Source organism: Saccostrea cucullata, unplaced genomic scaffold (assembly GCF_032062105.1).
Source record: "Saccostrea cucullata isolate Sc308-1 unplaced genomic scaffold, CSIRO_AGI_Scuc_v1 ctg337, whole genome shotgun sequence".
NCBI classification, from domain to species: domain Eukaryota; kingdom Metazoa; phylum Mollusca; class Bivalvia; order Ostreida; family Ostreidae; genus Saccostrea; species Saccostrea cuccullata.
Genome location: NW_026932716.1, coordinates 421,864 through 441,253, shown reverse-complemented (window position 1 = coordinate 441,253; position 19,390 = coordinate 421,864). Strand labels below are relative to the sequence as shown.

Genomic DNA, 19,390 nt, shown 5'->3' with positions numbered 1-19,390 from the left:
TAGTTGATACAATGACCTTGTCAGCAAATACAATTTATCATTGAGTCAAATGCTGACTGACGTTTCTCATACTAATTGTTAGTCCAATATTTATACACTGAATTGACGAGGGATTTATCCGTTATTTGCCGATCATGACAAGGAGCACATAGCGGGTGTGACCGGTCGGCAGGAGATGCTCACTCCTTCATGGCACCTGATCCCACCTTTGATGTTTTAGAGGTCTGTTTTTGCCCTGCTTCTATTTTGTATTGTTTTATGGACTTTTGATCTTGAATATTGTTTGTTAACGCCATATGTTTCACAGTACCTCTAGTTTTCTTTAGTGATCATTTATTTTTACTAGCATAAACAAACTAAAAAATCTTTTCTCAACTAAGAATGGTGCCTCTTGAGTTGGCTTCACTTGGTAATGTTATATAAATCAATATCCGTGCTTTGTAGCTCCCGTAATTTTATTGCAATTTTTAGGTGAGATAGCAGACCAGAAGAATCAATGAGCACCTAGTTTTAAATATTGGAACGTGCTACTATTGTAGCACTTGCATCTAATCAGGTAATTACAGCAAGCTTGGAAAACACATTTAATGAGAAAGGAATGAGTTAAGAGATTGTTTATTTCATTATAACTTTATTTATAAAATATCAGTACAGTCTTGTTAGTATAAAACTTAATTTAGGTACTGTTTTCACATTTATGTACAAATTAGACAAATCACGAAATTTTAGATTATATCTATTATATCTAATAGAATAACCAAAAATTAAAGTGTACATGTTATCTGCAACAGAATTCTCAGAATGCATTACTATATGCAGTCGAGGATGCATATTCCAAGAAAAAGGCAACATAGACTTTACAAGCAGCCAGAGAACAATTATACTAGCAAAATATTTATGTAGAAGAATGTTGAACCTCGGGACATTGAGAGGATCTGTGTCGTTTTTCAAGAAAACGAATAAATGTTACATCCTGGTCGTTCGTCACTTCCAGTTCTGAGTTTACGTTGTTTTGACGTTGTATGACGTCACTGAAGTTTGGTAAGTCAGATGTTGATTCCTCTCTCTCCTCTTTATCATCTTTGTTGTAAAACGAATTATCAAGCGTATGAATTGTTGCTAGATATCGTTTTCTTTTAATTTGCTCCTCCGCTGGGCCATATGTGATCTCTCTTTCAGTCCAATACTTAATATCTTCTTTAAACAAAGAAACAATATTCTTAAAGAAGGAAGAAAGTAAAATATCCTAAAAGAACTCTATCATACACAATTTTTGATAATTCAGATGTGACTTTCTTTCTTGATGAAAATCAGAAAACGTCTGAGACATAATTGCAATAAGGGCATTAAGAAGATGAATAAAGGAAAGAATTGCAAAGAGTATGAAAAGTGTATAAGCAAGCCATGGAATTCTTGACTGATTCAAAACACTGATGTCATTTAGACCGACTCCAAGCTTAAACATTGTTAAAAGAGAATCTCTGAAACTATCAAATTCTTCCGGATGTTCATCTATCCCTCGGAAAAGGACGTGCATGGCAGTAGTGAATGACATCAATAAAAGCAGGAAGGAGAGAGAAAAGGGAATGAAATCCTCAACAAGTCCAGATTTCATCATATACGTGAAAGAAACGATATTTTTGTGAAAAGGTGAAAAGTAAAGCATAAAATACCAGCCAAATATTAAGAGGCAAACTAAATGAAAATCCCAATGCAATCTTAGAAAACTCAAAATAGACTCAAAGATTGCACCAATCGACACAACAGTCAAACAAACGATGTAGTCGAGATTATGCCGAAGTAATCCAAGGCCACCGTTATACAAACGAACAACTAACTTATGAATGAGTAAAGATGAAAATGCAAGGTAAACCAACCCGATCAAAAGAAACATAAAACCGACAGCATCGCCGCTCTCACCTAGTTCACATGAAGTTTGATTCTCTTTGCTGCAAATGAGAACGTCTGATTTTCGCATTGTCACAACTGTCGTGAATAACATGAAAAAGAAATGTGTTATCAGCCAGATAGATAGAGGAATCCAATATGTATTCCATTTTTTCTGTAAAATGTATCGCACCAACTTTTGATTAAGAATTTCAAAAACTTCTCTCTGCGTACATTGTGGGTCAAATAACCGCTCAACTATCGTTATTTTCCCAGGTTTCTTCTTTGCTTTATCCGGTTCGGATTTTTGTTTGACATTATTTCCTGAACTCCTCTTTGATTTATCTTGTTTTTTAATTGCTGCATTTGCACTTTTTTCAAAATTCATCTCCGAATTTTCTTGTTCTTCTAAATACTGGATTAATCTGTCAAATTCTGTAACATCGTAAACTCGTATGTCGAAAAGGCCATCCTGCACATTTTGGAAGCAATAAACGTTCGAGAGATTGATAATGTAGTCAAAAACTTCACCAACACCAAGTTTAGCAGATAGTTGAAGAGGTGTCAAACCTTCATTATTTTCCCAGAACAAAATATCAGTGATAAAAGGGCTGTTGTCGGGGCTTTTTAATGCTTCATCTCTAAATCTCTGCCAGACATAACTAAATGCGGCTTTGACGTGTAAAATCTTTTCATGATAAACATCACCGTATTTGATCAAAGAATGAAAGACGGTATCACCGAGGCTATTCTTCTCCCAAAGAGAAGCACCCTCTGACAGAAGTATATCAAATATTCTTTTCCTACAGGAATCACCTTCTTTTCTCCACAAGGCCTTTTGCACAACGGTTTTAAATCTTTCTGTATCAAGACAGTCCTGTTTTTTCATCATGAGAGCCGCTACCGACAAAGGTAGTTGTCCCATTAAAACAGTGTTCTTGAACTGTTTTCCATTGGCACTGATTTGTAACAATTTTTCTTTCTTGTTAGTGCTGTTAGCGTACTTAAGAAGCATTTCCACAGCTTTGAAATTGCTCTGCACTATAGCGACATGTAACGCTGTTTGACTTTCAAAGTCGGTACATGTACCTTCTCTTTTCATGATCAGTATATCATATCTTGGTCTGGAAAGTTCTTCAAAAGACTTTCAACATAGCGAAGATTATCAGAATTGTCGTTTGATATTGCAATGTGCAAAAGGGTTTCTCCTTTAAAGGACGTTTTTACTGTTTCATTCAATGCTTCCATATCATTAGTATTAATTGTACTTAACTGTTTCAGAATGTCTGCTTTATTTCCTGTCTTGATCTTTTGTGTTAGCTCCTCCATAAACGTCTCCCTACGATTCTCCATTTTCGATTCTTGATTTTGGTAGGTGTTTTGTTCAATATCCACACGAGAACTACAACTAGTTTCGTTTCCCATCCTGTAAGAAAATTCAAGCTTATGTCTTTGTTGCATATCTAAATGATAAGCTTTGAAAAACCAATTAATAAGCCATTCTTATGTTCATCTATGAAGCGTTTACATGCAATTGTAATTTGAAAAGAAAAAAAGATTCTCAGATATCTTGTATCTGGCATCTTGTATTTGTTTCTGTACACAAATAAATATTAATAGGTATTTATTTCAGCAGCTGAAAATTTACAAAAAAAAAAATATGAGAAAGAATGACGGATCAAGAAAAGTTTAGAAATGAATGAGGAAAAAACAATAAAGCTTACCTTAACTGTATGATTGATCCGCTAAAACTTGCTGAAATTTCTTTAACGAACGTATGAATGCTTTGGTAGTTGATAAAATGTCATTGAAAGACTTCAGTAGAAGAAATACGCTTTTATCTCTTTTTCGAAATAAAAAGGATTGAATAATTCAATTTTTTTAAATTTGTTGTCTTAACTTCTTGAGAAAAAATAATTCTATACATCAATTCAGTTTTAGACAGAAATCTTTGTAAACGATCAGTGGTTACGTAATTATCCCAACGGTTAATCAATGATCTAAATATCGAATAACAAAATTATAAACAAAAAGAAATATTTACAATGAACTTTGGTTTTCAGGCTTTTAGTCGTGTTGACAATGGTGCAGTTTATTTGACCTTTGATCTGATAATCTATTGATTGATTTGAAAAATCGTGATTTCTTCGACAAAAATCAAGGACACGCTCTTTTCTTTTTGATTCGTATGTATATTTGTATAGTTATTAAGCATTTAGCCATTTCTGATTTGAGTGATTTCATGTGTTAAAGACTGCTTCTAAAATAATTCAGTAATTCGAAAGTATAGAAAACGAAGACACCTTGAGGTTGAGCATCTTGAACGCAACTTGATTTTGTTAAAAGAACAAAGTTTTCAAAATACTGATTGATGTAACGTTCATAAGATTATGATACCGAAAACTTTTGTTGATGGTTTGATCCTGCTATTAATGGGATTCTTCCTTTGCCCACCCCGCATTTCTCTTACAAGTTTTTTTTTTCAAAAGTCTTACGTAAAATAAGAGAACACTTGCTGTGGCCTTCAACTCGACGCTTGGATATATCGAAGACGTATTTCTAGTTAACAATGTTAATATCTATTCTTATGCCGATTCGGCATATCCGGGTAAACTTAAAATAAAAGATATCTAAAGTGTGACACATCTGTTTCATATTTGGATGTTTTACTTGAAAAGACGTTAATTGTAATCAAATAATAAAGATAAAGGTAGTGATTCGTTTACTTCCTTTACCTATGCAGCAATAAACCGTCAACACCTGCATACGGAGTTTATATCTCTCCCTAGATTTGATACGCAAAGCATGCTCTACGTACGAACGATTTTTAAAACGAATAAAGTTACTGATAGAAAAGTTGATGAAACAAGAATGTAAGCATCCTCGTTTAAAATTATCATTTCATAAGTCCTTTGTCTATACAATTATTTTGTCAGCAAATAATTCAAACATTAAGGACAGATGATTCAAACAAACTTTTGTCAAAAAAGATAATATTTTCATATCAATATTAGTCATGATAAAATGAGTAAAACGAACAAGAAGGATATTGAGATAACGTACAATATTTAATCTCAAAGTCCGTAAAACAATACAAAATAGGAGCAGAGCAAACACGGACCTCCGAAACATCAGAGATGATGACTTTAAACGAGGCTTCTGATATTCTTGTTTCATCAACTTGCTTGTCAATAATTTACCTTGTTTTAGAGATTGTTCATACGTAGAGCATGCTCTTGTGTATCGAATCAACTGAGATATGTATCAATGGACCTATAATGTCCATTGTAAACAATCTTTTACCACCGGTACTGTACCAGAAGATTTTAAAATGCCAAGAGTCAAGCCTCTGTTCAAGAAAGGAGATTCCGTTGTAGTTGGGTTTTCATGTTTTATACATCATGTACACCATGGTTACCCTACAGTAAAACCCTTCTATCTCCAGCTAAGGCTTTTATCTCTAAATACCTGAGTATCTATTCCTTTTTGATACCTTTTTTCCAACTCTTATGTATCATGCTTGTTCCGATATCCTCTGACCTACAGAAGAGCTTTTCGGTAATCCTACCAGTACAGAAACAGAGTGCAAGACCGCTCGGCCATCAAGTCGAAAGAATTGCTTTCGATGTCGATTGAATTCTCACGGCGCTGTCCAATACCATGCAGTCACTGAGAATGGAAGATGCGACGTACGACATTGATTTGATTTACCCCTTGTACTACAAATATAATTAATCGACAGGTAATTTATCTTTAAATTTGACTCATTGTAATGTATCTTTTTGAGGCCGTTTCTGAGAAATCCATTTAAAAAAATTAACGTTATGCATCCGGGTGTTTGGAGGAAAATGAATATCGACTAGCTATAGGGTATAGACTAATTGTAGGTATGTATTCACATATTTGAAAAGTTTGCTATGTTAGATAATCTTTATTTACTAGATTGATGTGCAAATAGATATATGAAGCTTTAACAGAGAACGATTTGAAAGAAATATAAAAAAGGTTTGGATTGTTAGTGTCACAGATGACAATGTACCATCGGACATTTTGACAATTACTTTGGACATTTTCAATTCAAAATGCTCACAACTGTTTTTAATCATTTAATAATGAGTTGTCATATTTGCTTCAATCTTTCAGTTTTATCTATTTTGAAATATTTAATTATCTTAATTACCCATGAGTGATATGACCAGATGGACTGTGCTTTGTGTGCTTTGTGTGATTTAATTATTGTTTATTTAAAATCATAATCTTTAACTCTACTTCTAAATCAAATTAACTCGTGTCATATGTTACTCAAAATTATAAATTATCAATCTTGTCTATAAATACAAATTTTTGTTAACATTCGGGGAGTTGGAATCGGGACGTGTTTGTCCCTGATACTATCCGACCCGACGAGAAAGAAAAATCTGCAAATCGTAAAGCGGCTTTATCTTCATTTACCAATAGTCCTAGTGGCTTTACAACACACAAAGCACAAGCATCTAACGGGAGGGTGTGACATTAGCATTGATGTGTTTGCCACACCCATGTATCTTTCATGTTCTCCTTTTGAACATGTCTGCAATGTTTGCATTTCTATTGTCAAAAAATAGCTTACCAAAGCTAGTTACTAGCATGTTTCATAGCAATTTTAAGAAAAAATATGGGACCCTATGCCGGTTATAGTAATTAAATGCAATGCAATTTGTATATAAAATTTAATTTTGTATTAATAATTACAATAGAAAGCCTGCTATCCTATACCAGTAAGGTAATGAAACAAACGCACATGTATAAATTGATGCCAAACTTCAGACGACTCTGCTACGCTTTATAAATGATCTAGCTACTAATGCCATATTACAGACTTTAACTAAGAAAAGTGGAAAGTACAAAATATACTGGAGAATTGGCCTTGTCAAACAGACAACTGCGTGTATCTCATTACTCCCAAAGTTTGCTCCAAACAGTATGTTAGGGAAACTATAGAACTAGAGAACTTCAAAGGAGAGTCAATAATCACCGTTCGTCCATTATGACATTAGGCATTCATAGCGCTCTGGAGTTCCTTTTTTACAACTATTTATTAACTGTTCGTTATCTCCATATATTTTATTCCTCTTAACTATTTTTTGTCCTGAGGAAGGGGCACAACGTCCAAAATTTTAAAACAGAAATTATTGTTTGTGTCGTTGGTCTTTTTAGCCCTTTATATAAATTTCCATCCGTTACATTGTATCTAGTATTTAGTAGATCCGAATATCTCCCTCTCTCTCTTCAAACCAATAGATCAAAATAATGGATTGTTGCAAACTTTCTTGGATATCAAAACAAGATAAAAAAAAGAAATTATTAAGAATATTAACATTAAACAAACAAAAGGGTTTACAGGGCGGATAATGACACCTTAAGCGTTATACGAATATTGCAACTAAGGTTTCAAAAGCCATTTTAAACTCATGTATTATTTTCCATCTAAACAAAGTATTCTGTACACAAACTTTTATTATGCGAAGACACGCACTGGTCTTGCTATCTAGTTAATATACTTCTGTAATATAATGCTCTAAATCCTTTCGTGCATTAAAATAAACTGCTCTGTGCAACAAGCTAACATTTTTAAAAAGACGCAAAAAGAAATAAGAAAAGGCCTTGACAGGAGAAAATATGTTTTTAGTGCATGCGAATATAATAGTTATATAGCGTAAACCATAGGCCTCACTTAAAAAAATGTGGGTAGAAAAAAAAAATTAACACCTCAATTTTTTTTCTAAGGGATCCAAAGGCCTTTGGCGTAAACGATTAATCTAATTCCTGCTATTTTACGATACTTTCAAAATAAATGAATGAAAAAATTATTGTTGACAAATATTTTCAGAGTTGGTATAATATTCATTATCTATTTGAATCTAAGGAAGGATATGGAGATAACGATCAGTATTCAATATCAAAGTCCATAAAACAATACAAAATAGGAGCAGAGCAAACACGAACCTCTGAAACATCAGAGGGGGGATCAGGTGCCATAGACGAGTAAACTTTCCACATGGCGCAGTGGTTAGGGCGTTTCACGCAGAAAACATATAATAGAGGTTAAACCGGATGCCATGGGCATACATGTACGTCAGGCTACGTATTCGAGAATGCTAGAGGTTTTGCCTCTATGACGACTTGCCCGTATAAAATAATTCTAAAACTTGTTCTAGTTTCTCTACGGAGTTTATACTCGAATCCTGCTGCAGTACCAGCTGGGGGCCAGTTAATTATCGCAATAGACAACCAGTTGGCATGAAAATGAGAAAAAAAAGATCCTTCGTTGCTCAGGGGTCATAAGTTTCAGTTCGCAACCCTCATTCGGCCACTATAGTGAGGTCCTTAAGTTAAAAGTTATTGAAGGGACTAAAAACATAATAAACAGAAAATATGCATGCGGAACAAAGAACACATTTTTCAGACTCAAATTAGGTTACACGGGCACATTTCACTACATGCACACGCATTGCCAAAATAATTATTTTAATTTTGTGTGTAACACTTATTCTTTTAGTGCAATGTAGTAGTGTATGTATGTATTTTATAATTACAATCATTTTTAAGGTTAAATGCCTAAATAATAGTAAGAATAAAAAAAATAAATAGAGAACCCATGAAAATACAAATATTTTATTATTTTGTTTGCCTTAATATAAGATTCAATTGCATGACTTCTATTTATTTCTATGTTTCAAAGTATTATGTGTCAGAATATATACCACAAGCCGTAAAAATGACTTGACTGCGCTCTTTTAGTAGCAATCAATTTTGTCACGTAAGGTGGAACTCAACACTTATGAAGTATTTGCAGTCATTCAATTTCAGTTTGGCGTTTAAGAGATTTAAACAAGCCGTATTTTTTTTTTATTCAAAAAGTGCATTGTTTCTAGAAATATGTTTCAGTGTCCTAAGTGCCGAGTGTAGGACAAAATTTGAAGCTCTCCGTCGGCAAAAGTTGGTGTCACTATATGAGTGAAAAATTCTCGAGAGGGACGTTAAACAACATACAATCAATCAATCAAGCAACCAGATAACAGAAAAACCCAAACATATGAAGGATGTGGAGATAACGAACAGTATTCAATATAAAAGTCCATTAAACAATTCAAAATCTAAGTAAAGCAAACACGGACCTCCAAAACATCAGGTGCCATGGAAGTAGAATCAGGTGCCATGAAGGAGTGAGCATCCCCTGCCGACCGCCGGTCACACCCGCCTTGTGCTCCTTGTCATGTTCGGGAAATAACGGAAAAATCCGTCTTCAATTCAGTGTATAATTAACGGACTAACAATTAGTATGAAAAAAGTTAGTCAGCATTGACTCAATGATAAATTGTATTTGCTGACAAGGTCATTGTATCGACCATTGAACTTACGAAATGATGACTTTAAACGAGACTGCTGATATTCTTGTTTCATCAACTTGCTTGTCAATAATTTACCTCGTTTAAAAAAATTGTTCATACGCAGAGCATGCTTCTGTGTATCGAATCACATAAGTAAGGGAAGTTGACGATAGAACAGTAAGATTTAAGTCATCACGTTAATGATAGAGATTGGTTGTTAGATTACTATTAACGTCTTTTTCAAGTGAAATATCCAAGTATGAAAGACATGTGTCAGAGTCTATGGTGTCTTTTACATCAAGCTCACCAGGATATATTATATCGACATAGGAATGGAAATTACCATTGTTAATTCGACAATACGTCGTCGATTTATCTAAATGTCGAATTAAAGGCCTCGGCAAGTGTTTTCTTTGTATTTTTGCATATATTCTGCTTCATATGAATACAAATATAGGTCTGCTAATAACGGAGCGCAATGGGTTCCAATGAAAATTCCAATAGATTATTGGAAGACCTGGTTTCCAAAAACAACAAAGACATTGTCAATCAGAAACTCAAGCATCTTGTTGATGTCAATTTCAGAGTACATGTACTTGTACGTGTGTGCAATCAGAATGTGTTTTAACAAAATAATTTTGCAAATAAGCAATGACCATGTAAGAAAATTTACGAGTTTCATTTTTATTGAAAAAGCAACTGTCATTGATATCAAAGGACTGGACTTTATTTCATCATGGGGAATGGTTGTGTATAAAGTTGAAAAGTCGTACTTGATTTCAAATTGTCCAAAAGTTCTTTGGAATTTTTGTGTATCCACAATTGATTCGCATCACTTCTTGAATATATTGTTACAGAGTACTCTTGAAGTTTTACCCTCACTACTGTCAATATCTTAGTGAGGATGAAAGAAAGAGAGGCTTGGTTGATATATAATGAGCCTTACAAACGAAGACAATGTTGTTATCTGCTTTATTAGCAGGGGCCAGTACGTAGTGATCATGTAATCTACAGACAAAGACACATAATTTCTAGTGAAGATAAAATTATAATTTGTTTGATTTTTTTTAATGAAATGCACAGAAATCTTATCGCAGATCTACGGAGACAGTCGAGTGTCTGGTTTACCAAGAACACATTTGAAATTTTATGTTTGACCTTACATGTAGATAATTTGATTTATGGAATTTTTGAACATCTATCGATAAAATAATCAAACAAATAATCTCAACTTTGTTTAACGACCGAATTATATACTCAGTATTTCTCTTTTTTAAGGAGACATTTTTCATATAATTGGCTGTTTGACTGCAATTTCATGTACTTCTTTCTTTCTATTTTATAAGATATTATTATCATTAAAAATATTTTTAAATATATTTAATATTATACCCTTTTTATATGTTTATATCGATTATAAATATATGAATTTTATATTTTGCAAACTGGTTTTAATTAAATTTTTACAAATTGCTGAATTTAATCAAAATATTTCGTAATTGTAGATTGTCTTCAAACATTCCCAGAATGTCTGGAAATCTAGATCTACAACACTTAAGTTTCAAAAAGGTATAACATTAATTGACATTAACTTGAAAGTACATTTCAGCATATAATATTGTATATTGTTTTTCATATTTGTCTTTCTGTGCGAGTAAAACTTGTATTACGTTTCTTTACATTTTCTTTTAATCCTTATACATGTAAAATTAGTTCAAAAGGGCCTGGGCACAGATGCATTGTTTACAATTTTAAATGTCTTTTTCTAAATAAGAAATAATGTGACATAATTGATGAATGATTAAATTAAGAGAAGTCTCATTACGTCCACTGCTTTGCAAAAGCATACAAAATAGACCTTGACTTAATGAAACATATGGAGATAACGAACAGTATTCAAGATCAAAAGTCCATAGAGCAATACAAAATAGGAGCAGAGCAAACACATTCCTCCAAAACATCAGAGGTGGGATCAGGTGCCATGGAAAAGTGAGCATCCCCTGCCGAAACAAAACGAAACGAAAATAACATTCTATCTGAATAAGCATCACGTTCCAAAAGAAAATTGAAGCCTCTTTCAGATAGGTACGTGCTAAAGTACAGGTAATAATTCATTAAAGTTTGAATGAGGGTATGTTCTGAAATGTAGAAATTGGAAATTAACCTCCATATAGATAAGTTACAGATACGAAGACCATTCAAACATAATGCGGACTTTTGTAGACAAAATATCTGACTTCAAAACACATATGTAAAAAGTTACACATATTGGTGACATAGACTGTTTTTTTTCAGAATTTACGTATTTTTTTTAATTTCCTTTATTCGGTTATATATCTTTCATAATTGAAAAAAAATATTGATTAATTTTACTTGCAAGTGACTTATTTGTCATACATAAATTTATTTTATATTTCTGTGCTCAGAAATATAGATATGTACATTCCTGTACTCTTTGGAATGTATTGATTCATTGATTACGTGTTGCTTAACGTTCCATTCGATAATTTTATCATGAATATAGAGACCCCACCAATTGTCGGTGGAGGGGTAAAAATTTAGACATATTCGGCTCTCAGGGCTATTGAGCAGGGAGGGATCTAAATAGTGACAGTCAGCTAGAGAGCACTGACAATTACAGATATTGGACAAGGTGTTGCTTTACATAGAGAATAATACATACTATATCAGCCCTCGACCAATATATGCCTTCAGGCCTTCAGTCCTCTGGCTGATATTGGTGTCTCGGGCTGATACAGGATATGGAAAAGGGTATGTTTTATTATGTTTATTACATACTTAATAATTAAATACAGTTCACATTAAGTTGAGAATAATAAGCGGACTTTTTACATGTACGGTCAATTGTCTCATACGGTTTGGGTTTGTTCTACATGTACTTCTATTTCAAATGTTTCCGATCCGTAATTTGAAAATAATCTATTATTTGTCAATTAAATTATCCTTACATCAAAATATTTTAAAAAATTAAGAGAATATATAACCCCCAAAATATGTGTATGAAGTACTGTTTTTTGAGGTTTAATTTTCTAGGGGTGTGATTTGTATCAGCCCCGAAAATCCATATCAGCCCTGCAGGGCTGATATGGCTATTGTGACGTCAGGCATATCGTGTATACAAACATCCTGTATTTATTACTAAGAAGGTAATAAATGTACAAATCACAATGTTTAGATAAAAAGATAAAGCATCAAATCCTATGTGAGCGGTATGAACGAACAAAGCAGACAAAGCAGAAGCATAAGATATGGATCTGATTATGTTCATGAGGTAATTAAGAGATTTTGTGATAAAACATATTAGTTTTAATATGTTTTTGTACTATGTCCCTATAAAACCCTCTTTCTTAACAATTCTACAGCTACGAAATCAAACATATACATCTTGTCAATGACTTTATTTTGCACAAATTGTTTTTTATTAATGATAATCATTCGTTGTATCAAAATAAATAGTGAATGTTCTTCTTTTTTTAAGTTCTATTGACAGTTTAATTCTGAAAGTGCTTTGAATTTATCATTGCTTTTCTATATGTTGAAATATGCAGGTGCTATATGTTTTTAAATTGTAATTATAACTATTTTAGAAAGAACCATCAGAGCATATCTATGAGAGTACACGTGAGAGCAGATTGGAAAATGGATCTGATTTTGTGGTAATCAAGAGATACAATAAATTAAGTATAAATATTGTTTATTAACCCCCTCTTCCTTTAGCAACTACGCTACTTGCAATTACTTGAGTATGTCTAAATGTATCCTGGTGATCTTCAGATAAAAGATACCACATACAGTGGTCTGACACATCTGTTTCATATTTGAATATTTAACTGGAAAAAGCATTAATGGTAATCAAAAAACAGTTCTGTGATAAGCATGATGACTTTAACTTTTCTATCGTCAACTTCTCTTACTTATGCAGCAACATACCTTAATCACCTGCATACGGAGTTTATATATATCTCTGTTGTTTCGATACACAAGAGCATGCTCTACGTATGAGTAATTTCTAAAACGATATGAATTATTGAAAAACAAGGTGATGAAACAGGTTTACATGATGATTTACAATGTGTTGTTGGAATTGAGTTTGATGAAAATGACGTCGCCAAACGCGTAACCGGCGCACGGGGATTTAATAAATTGTTTATATGTATACATCAGGGACGGGAAACAGGAGTACAGAAGTGACATTACATAATAAATTCTAATAGAGAAGTTATTTTTAAATGGCATGAAATTCAATGAGAGTTTTTCCTCTATACCGCAAATAGTTACATCATGTAAGAAATAGAGTACTGTTTGTTGAATGCAGACAATGGGGAACAATCTGGGCCACAGACGACGTCAAACAATGTGTATTCTCTGCTGCCTAAAATGTTAGGTGATCTTTCGACTAAATATTTTGACTGAAATTCGAATCTGCTTTAAAAAAAGAAAAGAAAGAAAAAAACGGACAGTAATGCATTTTTTTAAAGTCTCGTAGTCAAGAATGGTTATTCACTTTTTTAAAAAAAATTGAATGTTAACAGACGCATGTTAAGCAGAAAAAGAGACCATGGCGTTATAAGAGATGTGATTTACGTTTGCTTTCATGCGCCGATATACGCCTACATGCCTTCTTAATTTTTTCATAATTTTCTTATTAAATGTTATATCTTCATGAAACTTGAAATGCATGATCCTACAATGTTACTTTTTCCTATGACAAGGAAAGAAATTTAATATAGCAAAGAGAAACTAAACTGTTTTCCCTGTCTACGAATTTTTGGGACAACCCTCGTAACTTTATACTGATTTTAAAAAGTCGTTATAACGAGATAAAAATTCAAGATAAAGAGAAAGAATGTCGTAAGTACGACATGAGTCTTAATTATGGAAAAAGGGTTGTAAAAACGATATAAAGAGTCGAAATAACAACAGAGGAAATGACAGAGGAAGATTAACCCCCTTCCCCACAGTCACGCATTTTAACAATCTCCTATGCAGAGTTGTCGTTCGTTCATCTCTCAGACACCTCTGCAATGGGCTCACGTCAAGATTTTTGACATAACGTATAAAAAGTAATATTTGCAGGTTAATTTCAAATTGAATTAATAGTTCTTGAACAATTTAGTAAATATCTATCTGAAAAGTCAGACATAAACATATAAATCAAATTATCATGAATTTAAACAAACGCACTCTTTTCTTGTGTTCAACACTGTGATATACACGAGCCAACGACAGAGGTGAATGTATGAGCCGATGGTAGAGAGTGGCATTTTAACGCATATACCATTTCCTATTTCTAACGCACAATCACGCATATACCGTTTCCCCGCAATCACGCATTTTCACGCACTATAAAAAGTTCATTTAATCTTTAATTTAATGCCAATATTCTTCTATTCTACACTTGCAAACATCTCATAAAATAAGAAAAGTTATTTTTGTATTAAAAGATAACGTCATGATATTTACGCTAAATATTAGAAAAACGTGTGTCACACTATAAGGTTCTTACGGGGAAATGGTAAATTTCTATTTCTATGATATGAACAAAAAGTGTGTGTTGCATAACAGTTCAGTAAGTTGTAAAGAGTTAAAGCAGCAAATAAACGAGATAAAAGATCTCATTTACGAAATGAGAAGCCAAATTTACAAATAAGAAAGTCCAAATAACGAGATAAAAAGTCGTAAATACGTAAAAAAAAATCGTTATTACTTCTAATGAAAGTCGTAATTACGAGAAAAAAAGTCGTTTTAAGACTTTAACAAGTCGAAATAATGAGACAAAAAATGTGATAACGATTTATGAAAGTCGTAATTATAAATTAGCAATTTGTTTTAAGGAGATAAATAGTCGTTTCTATGATTTGTATCTTTTTAAAGTTTTTTCATAATATGACTCTTTTAGGCTTTTGCACGGTAGCCTTTCAAACAAAATATTGAAAATGTTATAAGGAATCTGATATGTTTTTGTCAAATTTGTAACATTTTCGTCAAATGATGAATTTCGTTTTTCACAGGAATTGTTAATCTATTATTTATTCACTGATTTGACGACACATTTTCCCGTTATTTCTCGATTATTACAAGAAGCACACGGTGGCTGTGACCGGTCAGCAGGGGATGCTCACTCCTCCATGGCACCTGATCCCACCACTGATGTTTTGGAGGACTGTGTTTGCTCAGCTCCTATTTTGTATTGTTTTACTTTTAATTTGTTATGACAACTTTTTGAATTCGTTATAACGAAGTTTATAAATTGGTTTAGCACATTTAATTCATACAAATGAATTCAAATAAATTGTTATAACGAATAAGATCCGTTAGTACAAAATTCAACAATTCGTTATATCGGATTCAAAAATATTTTTGATAGATTCTAATAGGGTTTCGTAGCTTCTAGGGTGGTATAATACAGAGTATTTTAAAATAAATCAGTTCCAAGCACACATCACGACATGCCTGAAAAAAGTGTACATCACGTCTACATCTCAGACATCTAGTTAGTTAGTATCTTAAAAAATAGAAAAATAACATTCTTAAGGGTAAACAGAGAAAAATAATGTGTTCCTTAAGAAATGCTAGTCAAATTACTATTTACAAAGGAACAAATCAATTTAAAACATGCATGTTTTCAATTTCTTAAAAATACACACGCTTTTATAAAATTTGTCAAATGAGAGAAGAAAAAAAAAATAATCCAAAAATATATGTTTTTACCTGCAATGTAGAAAGAGACCAACATTGGTACTGATAATGATGGCTACCTGACAATTGGAGAAGCAAGACACAGAAATCAGAATTACTCACCTAACGAAAGGGAAAAATCAGTTGAGGTACGAATATTTCGAATGTTTTTCATTGGATTTTGAGGAATTGGAAAAAGAAAAAAAAATAATGTAACAAAAATTTATAACTTTTGTGACATCCAACTTCAATGTCAAACATTCTTGCTTTAAATCATATTTTTTGCCCAAAAAATATTATTTCTATATTGCAATTAATATAAATCAAAATTTATTCTGTTTCAATAAAATATACATTGCAACTGACAAAGTTTATTTATGAATAATTTAATTCTGGTTGTAACGCCGTATTTGATTGGATAAAAAAATTACTTCATATCGTATAAAATGGGTTGCCTACGTCACAATGACAAACGTCAAAAACGTATCAATCCGCCTGACGTTACATTCAAATTTTGTACAAATGGAACTCATTTTGTCAGAACAATCATCCTTTTTTCTTACATCAAATGAATGAAAATTAAATTATAAGCAATGAATTTAATAAAGCGTAAACTGCCCCAACCTAGTTTATACCGTATAAAATGGGTAGCTATTAAATTCATTCCTTAATTAATTGTGACCACGTCACACAAAAAATCATTTAATAACCTTCAATATTATTCTTACTTATATTTTTTCTTACAGTCAGAAACATTTCCCAAAAGTACTGACAATAGTGGATTTTTTACGAAGAAGAAACATGTGCTTGGAGTTGTTGTTGCATTAGTTATTATCATCATAGTGGTTGTAGTCGTTACACTAGTTACAATGGGACAGGACGGAAATGGAAATTTAAAAAGTGCGTAGTGTATAGAAGTAAATATGATATTAAACTAAATCAAAAAAGGATATTTTATTTAAAAAAGTATCTATATAAACAAACCTATGAATACCATTTTAATTTCAAAAACGTTGAATTAAAAAAGGGGATCATATCATAAATCAAAATTTGAGATGAACTGGTACTCCGTAGTTGATATTAAAAAGATGCTTGAGTTTCTGATTGAAATGGTCTATGTGGTTTTTGGATACGATTGAAAACGGTTTTTCCAATAATCTAAGCAGACCCATTTTGGTATTGACAGGAAGTAAAATTTGTCCAAAATCTAACATTTAAAAGAAGAAAACACTTTTATATTGCTTATGCAATATTCTCACAATGCTTGTTTTGTTTTTATGTGATTTATTTTTTTATTTTTCATTTTAAATTTCGTTGTTCATCTTATAAATTTGAATTTGATATTTCATTTTTAAAATAAAAAAATTACTTTGTTATTAAGTTTTTATCCAATTAGTTGTGATGTACTCTAGTGGGTTTCCGTAAAAATAAGATTATGACGTTACATGTACTCGGGAAATTAATAATGTTAATAATATTGAAGGTTCAACAGAAAACCAGAAAGCAGTATGTCCGAATGTGCCTACTACAAACATGAAATACTCCACAGAAGGGAAAACAGGTAGCTTAGACTTTTATGTAGACAAAGATTTATCTTTACCTTAATTAAGAGACTGAATTTTAGAAAAAAAATTTGAGAACTGTTAAACTTATTTAATTGTTAAATGTAAATTGTACAAATTTTAGGAATTCAGGGACGTCAGTTCTTGGTTTGTTTTACTGACAATCACCCAGAGGCTAGAAACCAAACAGAGACTATATATATTCTATCAGAGGAAGATTTTGAATATAAATTGATTTCGGAGTTTCTTGATTCATCACAGCTGTTCAAAGAAGTACAGACACAATCGAGAAATTTCAAAGAGATAAACGTCACAAATACAATAGCACTGTATGATTTCGAAATTGAACAAAAAGCCCTACTGATTGAGACAACAAGGGACGTGACCGTTATCATCATTGACAATTATATACACTCGTCTGATAGCACTAGTATTTTACCAATTAAGTCGATATCGAATTCATATGTCATTTCTACACCTGGGCCATTCAACAAAACACTGTCGGGAAGTTCACATTTTGCAATAGCCTCCCAAGCAAACAGAACTATAGTTAAAATTCGCTTTCATTTTGACCCAGATACACCAAAAATAATTAAAGGAATAACATACCGTAGTGGCAGCGAAATGATTCGTGTTTTAGACGAGCTTCAAACATATCAAATTTGGTATGGGGGTGATCTTTCAGGAACCATAATCAATGCCTCGTCCCCTGTTGCAGTGTTTGCTGGGAGTTTCTGCCAGGCAGTAGCTTTTGTAAACCAAACTAACCCTGGATTTTGCAGCAAGCTTGACGAGCAACTGCCACCTATTGATAGACTAGATAAGATGTATATAGTCCCGCCTAACTATAATAGGGAGGGAACAATTCTGAAGATTGTGTCTCCTTTCGAAAATCACCTCACATATAAAATTGGAAGTTCAGAAACAGGAAAACGACTAAAACCTAATGGATATTTCGAAATCAAATTCTCAGATGAAGAAGTTGTAGTAATAGATTCCGAGAAGCCAGTTTTGGTCACCAGTTATGCTACTGGATCTGACATCACGGGCGATCCCTATATGGTAACTATTCCTGGAATACGGCAATATACAGATAAATATTTTGTGACAGTTCCTGGAAATTTCACAGAAAATTACATTGCTTTGATGGTTGAGGAAAAATCACTTAACAACGTGGTATTAAATGATACAACAATTATACAACACTTTAATGACAAGAAATTCTATGCCACTGTGACAATAAAGGACGTCAGCTTTGTCGTGCTGGTCTTACAAATATCGGGAGGAACGTTGAAGGTTAAATCTACTGATAACTCCGCTTTCGGATTAATCGTTTATGGACATAGAAAAAACGACGGACATGGTTTTGTAGGAAAAGCAGTGCTACCCGATACTTGCGTCAACTCCTATCAATAATACTGGTGCATATTTTTCGTATCATTTTTATCACATGTTTTCCCAATTCTGCAGTTGAATAATGATCGAAACATGTATGTATTTGACATGTAAACTAACAAGACCTGTATTTCTGTATATACAAGGGCTGTTCAATAAATAATGTCCTTGGTGCTCTGAAAGAAGCAAAAGACGCTTTTCAATGATTTAGACTCAATGATTTCACTTAAATATTCTCTTTTAATTAAAACCCATGTCCATAATATTTTTATCCAATTTATGATTGTTTTTAGATTTTGTTTTTAGTATGACCCTTCGTATACTGAAATAGGGCAGATCCTATAATTTCCTGGAGTTGTTTCTTCTTTCTAAAAGGTGTTTTTTCCAGTTTGAAAAATTAATCAAGTCAAAGGGTGACAGATCTTGCAATTATTGTTTGTGTGACAAAACATTAACTTTCTGTTTATCTCCAAAACA

General features: G+C 32.6%; 2 protein-coding genes and 1 long non-coding RNA gene across 3 annotated transcripts; 2 read left to right on the top strand and 1 right to left on the bottom strand.

The window, feature by feature from the left end:
* Positions 1-894: 894 nt before the first annotated feature.
* On the bottom strand, positions 895-3,291 carry LOC134235907 (transient receptor potential cation channel subfamily V member 3-like). The gene is made up of 2 exons (XM_062718085.1): positions 2,735-3,291; positions 895-2,659 (listed from the first exon to the last, which is right to left on the bottom strand). The coding sequence occupies exons 1-2, from the start codon at positions 2,987-2,989 to the stop codon at positions 1,247-1,249; spliced, it is 1,668 nt and encodes a 555-aa protein (XP_062574069.1). The 5' UTR covers positions 2,990-3,291; the 3' UTR covers positions 895-1,246.
* Positions 3,292-5,544: 2,253 nt separating this feature from the next.
* On the top strand, positions 5,545-13,162 carry LOC134235906 (uncharacterized). The gene is made up of 3 exons (XR_009985496.1): positions 5,545-5,629; positions 12,454-12,549; positions 12,866-13,162. It is a non-coding gene; the product is annotated as an uncharacterized LOC134235906 (long non-coding RNA).
* Positions 13,163-15,727: 2,565 nt separating this feature from the next.
* Positions 15,728-19,156, top strand: LOC134235876 (uncharacterized). The gene is made up of 5 exons (XM_062718037.1): positions 15,728-15,742; positions 16,001-16,105; positions 16,703-16,856; positions 17,440-17,517; positions 17,643-19,156. The coding sequence occupies exons 1-5, from the start codon at positions 15,728-15,730 to the stop codon at positions 18,932-18,934; spliced, it is 1,644 nt and encodes a 547-aa protein (XP_062574021.1). The 3' UTR covers positions 18,935-19,156.
* The last annotated feature ends 234 nt before the right edge of the window (positions 19,157-19,390 follow it).